The 18,713-nt window shown below is 38.1% G+C and overlaps 1 protein-coding gene across 1 annotated transcript; it reads right to left on the bottom strand.

Annotated features, from left to right (window-relative positions):
* Window positions 1–4,694: 4,694 nt before the first annotated feature.
* LOC147544779 (endoglucanase 1-like) lies at window positions 4,695–7,922 on the bottom strand. Its single transcript, XM_086637474.1, has 7 exons — window positions 7,499–7,922; window positions 7,190–7,399; window positions 6,735–6,935; window positions 6,262–6,354; window positions 6,006–6,167; window positions 5,394–5,505; window positions 4,695–5,296 (listed from the first exon to the last, which is right to left on the bottom strand). The coding sequence occupies exons 1-7, from the start codon at window positions 7,712–7,714 to the stop codon at window positions 4,812–4,814; spliced, it is 1,479 nt and encodes a 492-aa protein (XP_086493600.1). The 5' UTR covers window positions 7,715–7,922; the 3' UTR covers window positions 4,695–4,811.
* Window positions 7,923–18,713: the final 10,791 nt, after the last annotated feature.

The following is an 18,713-nucleotide window of genomic DNA, read 5'->3' on the forward strand; positions in this document are numbered from 1 at the left end:
TATTCCCAAGTTGAAATCAAGAACAAAATATTCAAATTATCTATCCATTAAGATATTTTGGAATTTGTAGTAATAAATTTTTCACACCCGATAATTTCCTTATTCGTAAAATATCTAAAATATTTGTTCAAACATTTAGTAAAACTGGCCTTGAACTCATCGTAAACGAAAGTGGCACACTTGTGATATGTTTCGAGTTTTTGATATCTGATGAAGAATCTTGCACGAGTAAATCGAGTGGTGCAACATTACAACGGGATGTTGCTATGTACAAAATATAAATTACCCGTGTTTACAACCTTCAACTGACCCATAAGATCAACAGATCACAAGAGTGAAGACAACTTATCGTAAATTTAACACCCCCATTGCTTATCCTGGGAGATGATCCTCGCCTATAGGTTTAAATTTTCACTATAGTACTTGCGTTGGTAACGTTTGATGAGAAGAGATTTCTCTTGCTTGATATAAGCCAACACAATTATCTTACGTCATTTCAGTTTCCATAAACAACCGTTTCACCCTATTAGAGTCATGCTAATTATTAAACGTCTCTAAGGTTCGACCTACTCTTCGATTTGACATCGACATTGTCTACTTAATGTGCACTAGTATTTAGTTATGGAAACTGTGGTGGTTGGAATTTGCGTGGGGAGGTGAGGTGAAGATGAAGACTAAGGACAAAAATCAACAGATTTAACTTAAGATATATTATAGGAATAAACACAACTTGTTCATAGATTCTTCATAGTCGACCTTAACTGTAGTCTAATTTTATTCATTTCATATAACCTTCACGTTCCAAACTTGATAAAGTAAGATTTTAATACACTTCTTTGAACGCATAAATATATAAATAAAGTAACTTCGTTCATTTCCTGTAATTCTTGAACAATTGTGGGATCCCTCTTTTCATCTTCATCTCTCCCTCTTTTCATCTTCATCTCTCCCTCTTTCATCTTCCTGATAACCCATACGTTTAATTTTTTTCGATTTTTTGAACCTACAAAATTGTTTGTATAATTGAATCTACCGGTTAGCGACACAAACAAGATTTGTGGACCTTCTTTGGAAGCATTTCGTCTGGAAGTGGGTGAAAATCAAGAGAGGAAGAAAATCCCCAAGTGAGCTTTCCGGTCGTACCAGACTGTCAATATTGCATAATTCGGCCCGAGCCATCGAATATTGGTGCATAATTTCGGCACGAGCCAACAAAAAATTGGTGCATAATCCAGTAGTGCTACTAGACCAATTTTTGGTGGGCCTGGGCCAAATTATGCAATATTTATGGCTCGAACCCACCGTAGATAATGAATCCACTACGGTGTTTTCTCATCGATTAGGTTATAAAAAAACATTTTCCTTCTAAGTTAGGGAAGAACTTTTGGTAAATGTTATAGAAAATTTTAGATTAATCCTGTGAAAACTTCTAGATAAGTAAGATTAAGAAATTTTTATATTGGTAATATTTTAGTACTAGGGTATAGCCCGTGCCGGGCACGAAATTTTTTAGTATAAGGTAATGAGTTAATTTAATTGAAAATAGCTTTATATTGGCAATATTTCCATTTAATTTATTTTTATGATTAAGTAATTTTGTAATTGAATTTCATATTTAATTTTCTTAAAAAAAAAAAAAAAAACAAGTTGGCCCAGCCAGACACGGGTTTGGCCCGGCCCTGACTGGGTAAAGTCCCGGGATGGGCCATGGGGATGGGGTTAGCCAACCTGGGCCCGCCCGAGACTATTTTAGTACTAGGGTATAGCCCGTGCCGGGCACGAAATTTTTTAGTATAAGGTAATAAGTTAATTTATTTGAAAATAGCGTTATATTGGCAATATTTCCATTTAATTTATTTTTATGATTAAGTAATTTTGTAATTGAATTTCATATTTAATTTTCTTAAAGAATAAAATAAAAAACAAGTTGGCCCAGCCAGACACGGGTTTGGCCCGACCCTGACTGGGTAAAGTCCCGGGATGGGCCATGGGGATGGGGTTAGCCAACCTGGGCCCGCCCGAGACTATTCCAGGGGTTGCTTCCCCACCACCCCCCCCCCCCCCCCCCCCTCCCCCCGCAACCCCGGTCTGAATTGTTTTATTTCAGCCAGGTCCGATAAGCACCACTAGGGGTATATTATTTACTACTTACCCTTCTATCTCAAAATGAATGACCTATTTTGAAAACTCAACTTGCTAAGTGAACATTATTAATTAAAGTTTGACTTTACAAAATAACATGTTTTTTCAATTGTATCCTCATGAACTTTTGTAATTGACAACGAAAAAGTTTAATTTACTTTTAAGTAAAGTTGTCATTAAATTGATAGTTATGGGTATTATTGGAAAGAGTGAAAAGTTCTTTTCTTTATTTTTAGAAATAGGACACTAAAATGGAACAACCCAAAATAGAAGTTAGGTCATTCAATTTGGGACGGAGAGAGTATCTTTTTCTACTAGTGCCAGTTCGGTAGATGGACTGAGCCAATCCCCCCCAATCCTCTTAATCAATGTTTTCTCTTGAGACTCTACATGGAGAAAGAAGGCAGTTTGATCCCACTTAAAGGTTTGATGTATCAGGATGGAGCCCTATAATAGTTTTGCAACTATTGTTTGTTCTTTTTTTTTTAAGAAATCGCCTACGATCTATGTTTGTCATTATAAGACATTGATACGTGATGAAGATGTGATAAGCACGATAACCATCTAAGCTAAAGCATTAGGCCTAAAGTCCAACAACATGAAAGAAGCCTAAAAAGCCCTAACAAATTTATTATATTATTTGCACCTTTAATAACCCAAGTTCAATAAACTATGGATTTCACCTCTTCTAAGAATCGAACCTCGAACCTCCAGGATTTTGGAGTTTATATCAACACTTTCAACCACTTAGACAAGAAAGTGTTGACCCCAACTATTGTTTATAAATAACCTATGCATAAATATGTCTATGTATACATAGTTTGAAGTGTGACAAATCTTAAGCCGAATATATATATATATATATATTCATTAGCGAGATTTTCATTCTAAGTCTCACATAGTGGTTGATCCCGAAACTTTCTGAGTCAAATTCTACACATGTTTTCTAACTCTTACAAGACATATGTCACGATCACTAAAATTTATATATAAAAAAATCACGTGATAGTTGAGTAATATTAATAACGTAATATGTATACTAATGCTCACAATAATAAATTAACAACAACGTTAGACACAACACAAAGAAGAATCAGAGAAGGACTTAAAAAAAATTAATTAGTTGTGTTAAGCCAAATATAGGTCAATCTTGATCAGTCAAAGAAGACAACTGATTCACCTAGGCAGCACATTGCAAACCTCTGAATATGCACGAGCGTGAGCTTAACTAAACCACATAAAGGTAGACTTGAAAGAAGTTTTTGGGCATAGGTACGACTTGGGTAAGATTTTAAAACAAACATGAAACAGGAGGGGTAGAAACTCCCACTCGGACTAGAGTCTGAGCCATCTCGGAGAAAAACTTATAGTTGTTCAGTTGAAAGAGATACAATAGTGGATTAGATGAAGAATAGAAGAGAGGTGGTGAGGTTTACATTGTCGGCACAACAACGTTACACGTGAGAATTACTCCTCTTAAAGTTACCTGAGCATAGATTCAGATTTTCTCTTGGTCGAGTGAAGAAGTTTCTCTTAAAAATAAAAGCACAAAGAAGCTTAGGACCGATTTTGTAGATCTAATATGCTTTTATAATGAAGAAGACGGAGAAGGAGAGAAAGACAAAGTTTTACCTACTTCAGATCAGATATGTTTTTGTAACAAAGAGAAAAACGAAGATATAAAAATCGAGGAAAACGAAGCTTCATCGATCTTCTTTTCCTCTCTCTAACTAGTTTACTGCATTGAAGTTTGTAAATCTGATTAGATTTCGATTATGGAAGTTAGAGTTTTAGAGGTGTCTACTTTGATTTTTTTTATTAGTGATTTTTCTGTTCGATTATGGATGAAGAGTAGGTATATCCGATTATGGATGGACACTTCGATTTGTTTTCATTGTCCACTAATATCCGGTCATGGAGAAGAAGAAACTTTGTCGATTTGAAGAAGAAGAAGTAATTACTTTTTTCTTGTTCCAGATTTGCAAACCGAGTTTGTATAATGCAGTGTTGACATTCTACAAATAGAGTTTGCAAGATCTAAAAACCAAGTTTGCAAGATCTGAAAACCGAGTTTGCCAAATCAACAAGCTAGGTTCGCGTTTTGCAAATGAAGTTCCCAACATCCGCAATTTGATGAGTTTGCGGGATTTGCAAACCCACTTTGCATAAAATGGAAAAAAAACTTCGCTTTTTGGTTTTTTTTTTTCGAAGATAAAGTGGATCTTGTTAGAAAGATAGTGAAAAATCTTTTCTAAACATATTAATTTACTCGAAATTCGACATCTATTAAAAAGGTTATTCATATTTAAAGTTCAAAGAAAGAAAATTAGAAATCATTTACAAAAGGAGTAATTTAGTCTTTATAAATATTAAGACATGAATAATAGTTATGAAATATTTGCTGTTCTTTTACCTACTTTTAATATTATTTTGATTTAAATAGCTAAAACCCCTTCCATCTAAGCATCAGGGGGCCATACAAAGTTGCCCCACTTTCAAGTCCAAGTTTGGCCTTAATGTTCAAACATGTGGAGAGAACAAAAAAAACACTGTTAAGTCAAGCACCGGGAAATTCTTATACCAACTTCCTCTAATGCTAGATATTACATAGTAGATTATAGTCAATCAAGAATCACAACAATAGCTTAAGATATTTAACCACGGTTACGTTATACCGTTGCGAAAAATGCTAAAGCACCAACAAATGGTGCATTAATATATGTAGCCGGTTCAGATTGCTGGTAATTGTTCCGATCATCTGAAAAGGTATCTCTTTCATTAGGCCCACCAACAATAGCTCCAACAAGTAGGTTTGGATTGGGGGAACGAGAGTAAAGATACTGAAAACCGTCACCACAACCTATACGGTTAGGGTTTGTGTGCATAGATGGAAGTGAAGAGCCTCTATGATGTACATGTTGTGGATATTTCTCGCCGAACCCAACCATATAAGACATTTTCGCCGGGTTTTGGCCTAAAATATAGTCTACTTGTTTTTTGGCTAACGAGATGAGACTTTTAGCAGTGACAGTTAACGAACCACATGAGACGGTTTCACCATATGAATCTAGATACTTGGAATATGTTAATAGTAGGAAGGCTGTGGAAGTTACATATTGTAGATTGCTCTCACTTCCTTTGTAGAGAAGACCTCCTGTAAAAAAAATAAAATTAAACCTCTATGATTCAAATACAAAGAGGGATAGAAATAGAGAAAGAAAGTGGGAGGAGAAGTGATTCTATATAATGACCTGATGTGTATTGGGCTTGGAAACTAGGGGACCCTGGGACCAAAGAGCAAATGTAGTTATCAGAATGAACTTTATATAACTGAAATTCTTCTACTTTCTTATCCAGGAAACCCTGTAGAATAGAAACCAAACCAAATTGCTCTGAGTGGTTGAGAAAGATTTCAGTTTGATGGAAGAATAACACCAGCATCTCTGATTCTCTGAGGCTGGGTCGTCCGCGTCATAAAGACAGGCGGAACATCCTATTGTCTTTAGACTCTGACGAAGTCTCTTTTAAATTTTCAATTATAAATACTAGGTATAATTTGTGCCATACAACTGGAGTCAATGTCGTTGAGCGTGTACGAAATTGATATAAGTACCTTCTTGATGATTCCGTGGGTGACCTCGTTGCCCAAGAAGTGAATAAGACAAGGGATATTTTGGTCTTTCTCCTTAGTGGAAAGACCAAAATGTCTCTCGTCTTATTAGGATGGAGTCACCAAAAGAGTCACCAAAGAGGTACTTGAATCATTGTTGGAGTGCTTATAGAGGAAAATCAGTTGCACTGTTTTACTATTCAACATGGTAGTGTGGATTGTTTCACAACATTATAGTGGAGGAATCAAAGACCTTAGAAAGAAGTATTTTCGTTCCAACTCTCTTGTCATCCCAACTGAACGAATAGTCATCATCGTCGGCACCAAGTGTGTGACCATTGGATTGAATATAAGATAAGTATGAACTGTTTCCTGAGGCCATATGCATCCATGAAGCTCCCCATAGAAGTTCATCCTGCTCATACAAAAAAAAAAAGGAACAGATTTTTCTTAGAAAACCAATTAATTTAAGAAATGTAATTCAATTTCGAATAAAGATATATTCTTACATGATATCCAGAATAAGAACAGTAAAATGGGCATACAACTGAACTTAGAGAATCACTATAAGATCCTCTGTATCGGTCAGCGAAATCAAATACCTGAATCATCAGACTCGAATACTAATTAGTTATATACATACAAAAATATAGATAGAAGGCTGATTCCAAAATGCCCTCGGCGTTTGACCAACTTGTTTATTTGATCCCATATTTTGATTAATAGACAATATGGTCCACTTGAAAGTTCGTTAGTTGATTTTTCAGTCATCACTTTCTCTTTGCACGTTTATTCTTTCGTTTTCTTATTCTCGTATTTTTTCTCCGTATCCCACCCTTAGCAGTTTACTGTTGGAAGTGTTAGTTAGAGGAGCTAAATTGTCTATGTTCAAAATATTTGAGGCAAAACAGAGGGAGTTGGTTAAACATCGAGGACCTTATGGAAATTAACCCATATATATGAGATTCATATTTTGCATTACTTTCATGGCTGTTTGAAGCAATCTTGTAGAGTAAGAAGGATCTGTGTCTTTAAAGACAATAGAAGCAGCGGCTAATGCAGCTGCAGTCTCAGCTGCAACATCGGAACCTGGGTTTTGTGTTGAGACCTTGTAAACGGTACGCGGTGTATCCATATCTTCGGGTCTTTCCCAACACTTATGATCCATATTTGGTTCTCCTACCTGCATTAAAACCCATATCTCTTAAACACCTCAAGAATCTAAGGGAAAAGATAATTTTGCTTTCTAGATTGATTTGTAGATGTTTTGTTTCTCTAAGATGATAAGATTGTATAACGATGTCATTTTTAGTTCCAGCAGCCTTTATAATCGAGAAAAACCTATTTTACTTAAAGTTATAACCGTTTTAAACCAAATTCTACTTTCTTGATAGGAAAAGGTTATAATGAAAATTGTTATAGTGGTTATGTGCTCACTTGAACATATAAGGTACCCGGCGTTGCTGTGGCTGCCTTTAGTAAATAATCGGTGCTCCAACGAATGGCAGCTTTGGCATTTTCAATTTGGTCCTTCATTGAGCTACCAAACTCGATAACACTCCACGATAACAATGTCGTTGTGAAGGCTAAGGGCAGGCCAAACTTAACATTATCTCCTCCGTCATAATATCCACCTACAAGATCCACCTGCACTCGGCTCGACAAAATGTTTAATGAACATGTGTAGTTACATAAATACAATTATACATGTATATACAAAGACAGACAATTGTATATTATACGAACATGATAAGAGGAACCGTCGTTTAATGCAGAATCCCCTCTCCACTCAACACGCTGATTAGACGGTAATTTTCCCGAACGTTGCCCCTCGTAGAAGAGAATAGATTTTGCAAGGGCATCCGAGTAATCGTGGGAATCGAAAGCAGAGGAATTACATAAACTTAGCATAAAAATGAGTAACCAAATTAGTTGAATTAGTGAAACTTTAGGAAGATTCATCTTTTTACTACTACTAGTAGTAGTAGTCCTAGTTAAGAAGGATAGGAATTGAAGTTTGGGAAGTGAAATGGTTCAGTTCATGGGGTGGTATTTATGGAAGTATGGAAAAGAAGAGAGAGAAGTTGGGCAGTTGGTCGTTAGAGAGAGAGAGAGAGAGAGAGAGAGAGAAGAGAGAAATCTAGAGAGAAAGTAAGTTCACGAGATGGACGGCGAAATACCGGATGGTTGAGTGAGAGAAAAATAAATGTTCGTTGAAAGATGACAAAAAAGGTTATCTCAACGGTAAGGAATTTATGTGTCAGGCAGTAGACTGTCAGAGTAACAAAATCTCAAGAAGAGATGTTCGTATGGGGAAATACTTATGGGGGTATTAAGAGATCTATAAGTTTAGAATAGGGAGATCTAGTATAGAATGCAACCAAATAATAAGGGAGTCACTGTACAAATCTAAGTTAGCTAAGCTAGAAATTTATATTCATCGTTTACGAGGGAGAGCGAGAAACGGTTTGAAGGTCATTAGTAATCCTACTTTTATTCAATATTTAAGAACGAAAATTGTTGCTACGATCGTGTTTGAATGCTAAAACCGCACGACCCATACTTAGTTATACTGCCATAAAACCAAATTGTTTCTTAAAAGCTAGTAGTAAGTAGAATCTCATACTTGAGAGAAACAGAGGATTCTTACGTGTTTCCAACCAAGAAAACCTACAAATGGATAAATTTCAGACTACGTTATTAACACAAAGATAGGAAAAAGACTGTCATTGATGCAAAAAAATTATATACAAATTTTCATCATTTATTTAATTTACTGCGAAAATTTCAGTGGATACGTATAGAGCTCATGCTGCAGCGGGACCAATTGCTCTAGAGAGAGACATTGTTGTCATTGAAATGGAGTCCATTCGCTGAAGATGCCGTTTTCATAGTATGAACGTGAAAAAAAAAACGAATTTATATTTAAACTAAAAGTACATCTCGAAAGAATCAAGAAAAAAATAAGAACAAAATAAATCAAAGTTAATTAATTTCTAAAGATAGAAAGAATGAAAATGAGGGAAATAATGGAATAGGGATTAGCAGTGTTGCTGACTACACATAAGGGCAAAATGAAAAATATGAAAGTTAACGAGTTGTGAATGGAAAAGTAAAAAGGGGCCATATGAGAATTTTCATTAAACTAGAGGGCCAGGCAGGAATCTGGTTATAATTTAGGGGGTCATTTGAAAACTAACTGAAATGATTTTGAAACACCAATAGAGAACCAAACAACCACTTTTATTTGTATCATGTTCATGGAGTTTAAGTGCAAATTAGATATGAAAAAAAGACGCAACATACACAAAGCTATCTAAAGATTCTAAACAAAAGAGTCAGTACTCACCAGAAATTACAAAATATATTAGTGATGTGGCGTTAAAATGTCACATTTGGATCACTTAACTTTGATGAGTAAGTTCATTTCGGGTTTTATTTCTAATAATTTATGTATTTTTCTTGTTAGGGAGCTTATTTGGAGTTTGATGTTAGGTTCGGAATAAAACGAAGCATTTATCACATTTTCATCTCATGTGGAAGAGACCGGAAGGAAAGAGAACCAAGGGTATTTTGGTCAATTTATGAAAATCAGAACTTAACTGGCAGGTGGAGTCAATGGTGAGTCCGACGGCGAATACGGAAGTCGAATCGGAGTTCGGACGGAAAAGTTATGAAACAAAGAAGTCGATGGTCATTTTTTTCTTTTATGGAAAGTAGAGGATGTAGAGACAAAGTTACAGGCACTCCCTTGATTTCTAAATGAGAAGCCCAAAAGCCCAAAAGCCCAAAAGCCCAAAAGCCCAAAAGCCCAAAAGCCCAAAAGAGAAGGGACAAGTAGAAGTTTTACGAGCACCCCTAGTTTGGCCCAAGTTAAATATGGACCAAGTCAAAAGACTAAAGATTTTGGTATTCCAACAAAAGGAGAAGGGTAGTCAGATTGAGGGGATTATCTTCTCCATTAGAGTTTTAAGGTTTGGGGGGTTCATCAAAAGGGAGAGAGAAGGTCCAAAAAGGGGGGTAATGACATTTTGGCCTTATGACCATTGGTTTCAAAAGACAAGAGGGTTCAATAAATTCGATCAAATTTGAAAATTTTTTGGTAGATTTGGTATGACTCTAGTGGTATGCTTAAGTGTGTTGATACCTATGTTTCGGTTTTGGTGAATGTAATGCATGTTCTTACTCTCTTTCATGAGTCCTTTAATGTTTGTTGTCTGATCATGTGAGTAGCATCCTAAGGAAGAAGAGACATTTCTGAGGGACCTAGAATAGTCATTAGTGGAGACTTAAATCCATGTGAGATATCTGAGCCTTTATTTGTTCTCGAGTGAACTCTTCTGCGCTAACTCCGAGTAGAATGAAGAGCCACTCAACCTCGCAACTTTAAAAGAGCTTAGACGATATCATGGGCTCAACTTTCTCACCCACTAGGATTGACATCAGGATAGCGACCTTACTCTTGTAGTCTATGAAACCCAATAATAGTGTCAACTTTAGGGAAACAGATACTCCACCACCCATTCACACACTACTCCCGAGAATGCAGGCATGGAAAGTATGGAAAAATAATGTGAAACAAAGTGCGAAAGAAGAAAAAGTTGTTTGTTTAGAATACTAGTGTTAGTGTTTTTGTTTTATTATGAAAAAAATGAGAAAGAAGAAAAAAAAAAAGGAAAAAAAAAAAAGAAAAGAAAAAAAATTGAGTATAATTATTATTTTATGTTTGTGTATGTAAGTGTTAATAGAAATAAAGCATTCAAAGTAGAAAGCTAAGTTTAGAAGTTGTTTGAGCGTTCTTTTTATTAAAGACGTCGACATTCTCAGGATCTCATTACTTCCATTTCATTACTCGTATCCATTGACCTCTAGGAAACATTATTAAATGGTAGAGTGGGTGAGAAGGGTGAGTGAGCGCTCTTTGTACGTCGTATGCCTACTTTGTTTGAAACATTTCCAGTAGTTTTGGTAGACGGAGACGGAATTGTAAGAGCCGATGTTCCTTTTAGAAGGGCGGAATCAAAGTATAGTGTCAAACAGGTCGGTGTAACTGTTGAGTTCCATGGCGGCGAACTCAGTGGAGTCACTTTTACTGACCCTGCTACTGTGAAAAATTCGCTAGACGTGCTCAATTGGGTGAAATTTTTGAATTAGATCGTGCTACTTTGAAATCCGATTGTGTTTTTCGTAGCAGTCCAAGGGGTTGGTTCACTTTTGAGCATGCTTCATTTACTCTGCTCTTCTTTTCGGACACATTTGGCACGGTGCTAGAACCTTGTTCAGAGATGTTTTTGCTGGTATTGACCCAGATTTGGATGCTCAAGTGGAATTTGGAGCATTCCAAAAACTTACCCATTCTATTTTAGTGGTTATTTCCATTCTTTAGAAATCATTTCGTTCTAAAACTTGTTTTCCTCATTTGTTTTGTATGTGTTGAGTTTCACTTTATTCCCTGCTCACACATTAGAGTGAACCATTATTATCTATTTTTGAGTGATTTCATGTTTGAGAGTGTATGACTGTTGAAGAACAGACCGGAACTTCGGCGAAGGGAAACCCCTTCGCCGGAGTTTCTAGAGAGAGAGAGAGAGAGAGAGTGAATTTTTTTATTTTTTTTAATCTTTCCAGGTCGCCGGCCGAAAATTTTTCCGACCGGCGACCTGGTCGGAGAAGACAGAGAGTGGTGGGGAGAGAGAGAGGCGAGGTGGGGAGAGAGAGAGAGTGAGGTGAGGTGGAGAGAGAGTAAGGTGGAGGGTTTTTATTTTTATTTTGAAACATATTCCCCATAAAATATGTTTGTCCGGAAAATTTCAAAATTTTGCATATTCCTTTTAAAATTTCACACTCCGGAAATTATTTAGCTTTCCCCAAAGCGCTGTCCTTAATCATTTGATTGTTAAAAATGTAATATATGTATTCTAAAAAATATCTTTGTTTATAAATATAAAATATATTTATTTATAAATATATTGTATCTTACCCTCAAAAGAATATATAGAGTATCTCTATTTTATAAATGTAGGATATCTTTACAAATAGAGATATAATATAAATATGAGAGTACTCACACTTCATAAGACGCTAAAACTCAAACTCAACCTTATGTAATTAATGAAGAAGAATAATGTGTAAGACTTACAATAAGCAAGACAACAAACCCTGTATTGTTGTTGTCTAAAGACCTATCAAATTGATAAGGATATGATCAATGCGAACATGTTAATACATGCAAGTGGCTATCAAGTGATCCTAAAGAAATTTAATCAAAACTACCTTCACCTATAAGACGATCTTTCCTAAAACTTTCTGCTGCAAATGCAAGTTCATCATAATGGGATCATTCATGTCATCTCAAAAGACCAAAAATAACTACATTTTTCCAAAAGAAAAAAGAATACATAAGTGATGATAATAAAAACCTTTATTATAAATTATATTCAAATTTACATCATTATTTTAATTCGCTACGAAAAATTTCAGCGATACTTACAGAGCTCCTGTTGCAACTGGACCAATTGCTTTAGAGAGAGAGAGAGAGAGAGAGAGAGAGACATTGATGTCATTGAAATTTCATTCACCGTTTGTATTTGGTGGTGAGACTTTTTATATATGGACTTCAAAACAAAAGAATTTATATTTACACTAAAAGTGTGTCTCGAAAGAATCTGGAAAGAAATAATAACAGAAGAAATTGAATTTAATAAATTTCTAAAGAGAGAAAGAATGAAAATGATGGTAATAATGGGAAAGAGATTAGCAGTGTTACTGACTACCCATAAAGGCTAAAGGAGAAATATAAAAGTTAATAAGTTGTGGATGGAAAAGAAAAAAAAGACCATATGTGAATTTTCAGTACACTAAATGGTCAGAATGAAATCTGGTTATAAATTAAGGGGTCATCTGGAAAATGACCCCTCCTGGCACTTACACAGATTCTTCTGTGAGAACAAGAACCGCTTTACATTTACACTAGGCCTATGGAGGTCTAACTGCTACATCACAAACTATTTTTTCTTTATTTACACAACAAATTAAACGGGTTGATTCAAGAAAGGTGAACTACTGCCTCCATGATCAACCCCATGATCACTTGGTCTTGTAGAAGAGTACCCAACCAACCGAACTACCAGTGTATGTGTAATACCTCTCTTATAGGAGAAAAGTACATATGGAGTTCTTGTGCTCTCCAAATACAACATTGGATCTCTAGATACTAATAACCTTTTTTTAACATTGGTATTAAGTTTTCTTTTTGTTGTTGAAATTATCAGATATATATATATATAACTTTAAGAGTCATTACAAGAGTATTACAAGAGTTTTAATATTGGTATTATTGGTATTAAGTCTAGATACCAATAACCTTTTCTTGACATTGGTATTAAGTCTTGCTCTTGGACTTTTTTTCCTAATTATTTTGCTGTTTCACTGCCATAATTTATGGTTGTTTTGTCAAATGGTATGCAGCAAGTTTGTTGGTTTTAGGTTTTGTCTGTTGTGACTAGTGCATTCTGAATGAGTAATCTCATTGGTGAACACAAAACGACATTGTAGAGAAAAAAAAGATAAGTTAGAAATGTGGTGGAAGCTGTTCAACGTGAACTAACAGTTTAAACAGTTTAAACAGTTAAAGATGGAAATAAAAAGAGATGTGATACCTTGTGGTGGAAGAAAGCGGTGGTGGGTCATACTTTTGAACCGTAAACCTAACTCTTTTGGTGTAAGGCATGATTTCGTGAACAGTATATTTGAGTAGTTGAAATGGATGGATTGGGTTAAGTTAGAAGTTAGAACATCTTCCACATGTGGACTCCAACTTTTCATCTTCAAGTAAATTCCCAATTTTAGATAGAGAAAGTAAGAGAGAGAGAAGAAGAACTTTATACATTGAATGACCAATAAATAAGGGCAATCTATTTCTTACAAACAGCAGCTGTTTGCATAGGTTGATTAATGTGTTAATGGAATGGAAATGCTAAACTTACAAAAGATTTACAAAAGATTCTGACTAAAGAAAGTTCCCAGCTGACGTGGCGGTTGTGGTTTGAAACTTTAACCAAATCTAGGCCAAGAGAGATGAATATCACAACCGCCACATCAACTGGGTGTTAGCCGATAATTATATTCCACAATATTATCGGTCCATTATTGTATATTCTCTATATTTCCTTCCGTAATTATCTCGATGTATATTTAGCTATTTCCGTATTTAACCCATTCCATTGTAACTATATATACACATTGTGATCAATGAAATAAGCAAGGGTTTACATTACCTTACATGGTATCAGAGCTTTCTAGGGTTTGTTTTCAATCAAACCATTGCCGTCCCATCCCTTCTTGCCAGATCTCGATCGGCTCTTTCAACCCTCCATTCTTCCCATGGCCGACAAAGCTCCTTCTTCATCCAATGAAGCAACCACTCACAAATCACTTCACCCAGTTTATACGGTATCAAACATTCAACATAAGGTACGTATCCTTGATGGTACAAAAGTTTCATATTCCTTATGGGTTAAACTGTTTACTCTCCATGCAAAAGGTTACAATGTTCTTTGTCACATCGACGGTTCGCCGTCACCCGATAAGGAATCTGTCGAGTTTGCTTCATGGGAGACCATTGACTCCATTGTTTTACAATGGATCTATGGTACTCTCTCGGATGATCTACTTGTCCGCGTCATGGCCGATGAATCCACAGCATTAGAAGCTTGGTTACGGGTAAAACACCTCTTTAGAAATAACAAAGGACCCCGATCCCAAGCCCTACAACATGAACTAGCCAACCTTACCTTAGCTTCCATGCCTTCACTTGATGCGTATCGTCAAAAGATACGTGACTTAACCGACCAACTATATGCCCTAGATTTTCCCATGAACGATCAACAAAGAGTACTCCATCTCGTTAAGGGCCTTCCCAAGGAATTCGACACTATAGCCTCCATCTTGAATAATTCTTTACCTACTTGGGAAGACGCCATTGACCAACTCAACTCCGAGGCCGGTCGTCTCAAAACACGGGATGCCGTTACCAAAAACCCCGCCATTGCGGCTGCCATACCAACTTCCAACCCCAACCCTAACCACAACCGCAACCCTAACAACAGGCCTAATAACCGTCCAAACTACCGACCCAATAACCAAACCAACCGTAGCCCTTCCTACCACAATACCCGCAACCCACCTAACCCACCCCAACACACCTACAACCGGCCTGTTACCCATCAACCTACATACCCAAACCACCAACATCAACAACCCTATTACCCACCGTATTGGGCTCCTCCATACTGGACTCCACCCCCCATGTCCTTACCCTACCCAAAATTGGTCTCAACCTTGGCACCTGCAGGCTCCCCCTCAGTCCCCTAATAATCGTGGCATTCGTCGGTCGGCTCAAGCAAATCTGTTAGAAGTAGATCCCCTTGAACCAACTCAACTTGCTGAAGCTGTTCATGCCCTCTCCGTGGATTCAGATGAAAGTAATGACCCGTGGAATTTTGATACAGGTGCTTCTTCTCATATCTCTTTCAATAAGAATAATATTGACACTTTTTCTACGATTGCACCAATAGCGTCAATAATTGTTGGTGATGGCAATAAACTTCCAGTTATGGGTTTGGGACAATCCACCCTTCACTTTGCCTCTAAACCCCTTTATCTTAAAAATATCATTTTTAATCCCAACATTGTCAAAAACCTTATTTCTGTTCGTCAATTCAATATTGATAATTACACCTCTATTGAATTTGACCCCTATGGTTTTTCTGTGAAGGATTTCAAGGATGGCACGATCCTGAGTCGTCACAACAGTACGAGTGACCTGTACCCGCTCGCCCAAAATGCTTCCGCCACTGCTTGTTTTGCCTCTACCCAAGACTCTCCTTGCTGGCACAATCGACTCGGTCACCCGGGTCAACCAGTTATGGATTTTCTTCGTTTGAATAAATTTATTTCTTGTAATAAACAGAAGAGCTCATCTCTCTGTCAGGCTTGTCAGTTGTCGAAACATAAACGACTACCTTTTTCTGATTCGAGTACTCATACTTTATGTCCTCTCTCGTTATTACATTGCGATTTATGGACTTCACCTTTGTTAAGTCATGCGGGCTATAAATATTATTTAGTAATTATTGATGACTTTACTCAATACACATGGGTTTATCCCCTCCGTTTTAAGTCGGAAACATACACCAAAATTACTCATTTTCACCAATTCGTCACCACCCAATTTCGCCTACCCATCCAAGCTATACAGTGTGACATGGGAGGAGAATTTGACAACACCAACCTTCACAACTTCTCTTCTCAACATGGCATCCAGCTTCGCTTTTCTTGCCCGCACACATCTCAACAAAACGGCAAAGCGGAGCGCATGATTCGTCGTCTTAACGAAATCATGTTCACCCTTCTCACCCATGCATCTCTTCCCTCCAACTTTTGGGTTGAGGCCCTCCATACAGCCAGCTACCTTCATAACATTCTTCCCACCAAACTGCACCAAAACCGCACTCCCTTGTCCCTCTTGTACCTTCGGGAACCTTCCTACGACCACCTTCGCGTCTTCGGAAGCTTATGTTACCCCAACACCTCGGCCACTCGGCCCAATAAACTCACCCACCGAGCCACCCCGTGTCTCTTCCTCGGCTATCCGGCCAACTTCCGCGGTTATCGTTGTCTTGAACTCTCCTCGGGCAAAACCATCTTCTCTCGTCATGTCACCTTCGATGAGACCAGTTTCCCGATGAACAACCCTCAAACACCTCCACCCTCCCACGATTTTCTCGACCCCAATCCCCTTCTCTTTGACCCAACCTATTTTACCTCTATCCAATCCACTGCCCGATCCTCATCCGACCAACCAAACCCGGACCGAAACCCTACCCCACCCAACTCCGCTCCACAACCAGCCCAACCCACTCCCTCCACCTCCTCATCCACCCCACCCATCGACCACACTGTCCCACCTGACCCCTCCCCCAACCCATCCGCAACTCCACCGCAACCCGGACCGTCCCACCAAATGCAAACTCGCTCACGTTCGGGCATCTTCAAACCCAAACTTCCCTACTCCCTCCATACCCGTACCTCACCCACCATGTCACCTCTACCGAAATCCCATCTAACCGCCCTATCCGATCCTAACTGGAAACTTGCCATGACCGACGAATATGAAGCTCTATTGGCCAACAATACGTGGGAACTTGTCCCTCGACCACCTGATGTCCCGGTTATACGATGCATGTGGCTTTTCAAACACAAGTTTCACGCGGATGGATCTCTAGAACGTCATAAGGCCCGCTTGGTAGTAAATGGGAAAAGCCAAACAGTGGGTGTCGACTGTGATGACACATTCAACCCGGTTGTCAAACCCACCACCATTCGCACGGTGCTCAGTCTTGCTATTTCGCGTGGTTGGTCGACTCACCAACTTGATGTTAAAAACGCGTTCCTACATGGGCACCTGAAGGAAACCGTATACATGTTTCAACCCCCTGGGTTCACCTCCACAACCAATCCCAAATTTGTATGCAAACTTAAGAAATCTTTATATGGTCTAAAGCAAGCTCCACGAGCTTGGTATCAGCGTTTTGCAGGTTATCTACTTAAGTGTGGCTTCAGGAGCAGTGTCTGCGACACATCCCTTTTCATCTATCACCATGGGGACCAGATGGCTTATCTGTTACTGTATGTTGACGACATTATTTTGACTGCCTCCAGCGATCAACTGCTCCAGAACATCATTAAGTCACTTACTGCTGAATTCAAAATGACTGATCTGGAGACTCTACATCATTTTTTGGGTATTGCTGTAACCAAACAAGCTAACGGGTTATTCCTATCTCAATCAACTTATGCAGCTGATATTTTATCTCGAGCAAACATGTCTAACTGCAAACCCGCTAGCACCCCTGTCGAAGTCGGATCTAAACTTAGCGCCGACAGCGGCCCCACTTTTACAGATGGTTCTTTATACAGGAGTTTGGTCGGGGCTTTACAGTATCTCACGATTACCAGACCCGACATTGCCTACGCCGTGCAACAGGTTTGTCTATTCATGCACGCTCCTCGAGAACCACATTTTCAGTTTCTGAAACGGATCCTTCGCTACATTAAAGGCACCTTAGATCAAGGTTTACTACTTTCCCCGTCGTATTCCACAGAATTGACTGCCTTCTCTGATGCTGACTGGGGTGGGTGCCCGGACTCTCGTCGTTCCACCTCCGGTTACTGTGTTTATCTTGGATCCAACTTGATCTCCTGGTCTTCTAAGCGACAATCCACTATTTCAAGATCCAGCGCCGAAGCCGAATATCGCGCCGTGGCAAACACCGTTGCAGAACTTAGCTGGGTTCGTAATCTTCTACTGGAATTACATATCCCTGTTCGCCACGCCTCCATCATCTACTGTGACAACATCTCGGCTGTTTACCTCTCCGACAATCCAGTTCAACACCAGCGCACAAAACATATCGAATTGGATATCCATTTTGTCCGAGAAAAGGTCCGTCTTGGATCCGTCAAGGTCCTCCACGTCCCTGCTGATTATCAATATGCCGACATCTTCACCAAAGGCCTGCCGAAGCATTTGTTTCACCGTTTTCGATCCAGTTTATGCCTTCGGTCTTCTACGGCTCAAACTGCGGGGGCGTGTTAGCCGATAATTATATTCCACAATATTATCGGTCTATTATTGTATATTCTCTATATTTCCTTCCGTAATTATCTCGATGTATATTTAGCTATTTCCGTATTTAACCCATTCCATTGTAACTATATATACACATTGTGATCAATGAAATAAGCAAGGGTTTACATTACCTTACACTGGGAACTTTCTTTTGTCAAATCCTTTGTAACTCTAGTATCTCCCGGGATGAAAAAGATAGTAAATTAGAATTACTAGATTCATTAGAAGTAATTTATATGAATCTTACTAAACATTGTGATTATGGCCTTT

This window comes from Eschscholzia californica, unplaced genomic scaffold, assembly GCF_041429995.1.
Source record: "Eschscholzia californica isolate CP2 unplaced genomic scaffold, dmEscCali1.0.p SCAF_4, whole genome shotgun sequence".
In the NCBI taxonomy this organism is placed as follows: Eukaryota; Viridiplantae; Streptophyta; class Magnoliopsida; order Ranunculales; family Papaveraceae; genus Eschscholzia; species Eschscholzia californica.

Bases quoted from the DNA above. Each gene is read 5' to 3' on its own strand.
- LOC147544779 (XM_086637474.1), bottom strand. From the start codon at position 7,714: ATGAATCTTCCTAAAGTTTCACTAATTCAACTAATTTGGTTACTCATT. The intron at 6,936-7,189 runs GTGAGCACATAA...GTTTTAATGCAG, and splicing joins CGGGTACCTTATATGTTCAA to GTAGGAGAACCAAATATGGA. The intron at 6,355-6,734 runs GTAATGCAAAAT...CTGATGATTCAG, and splicing joins TGCTTCAAACAGCCATGAAA to GTATTTGATTTCGCTGACCG.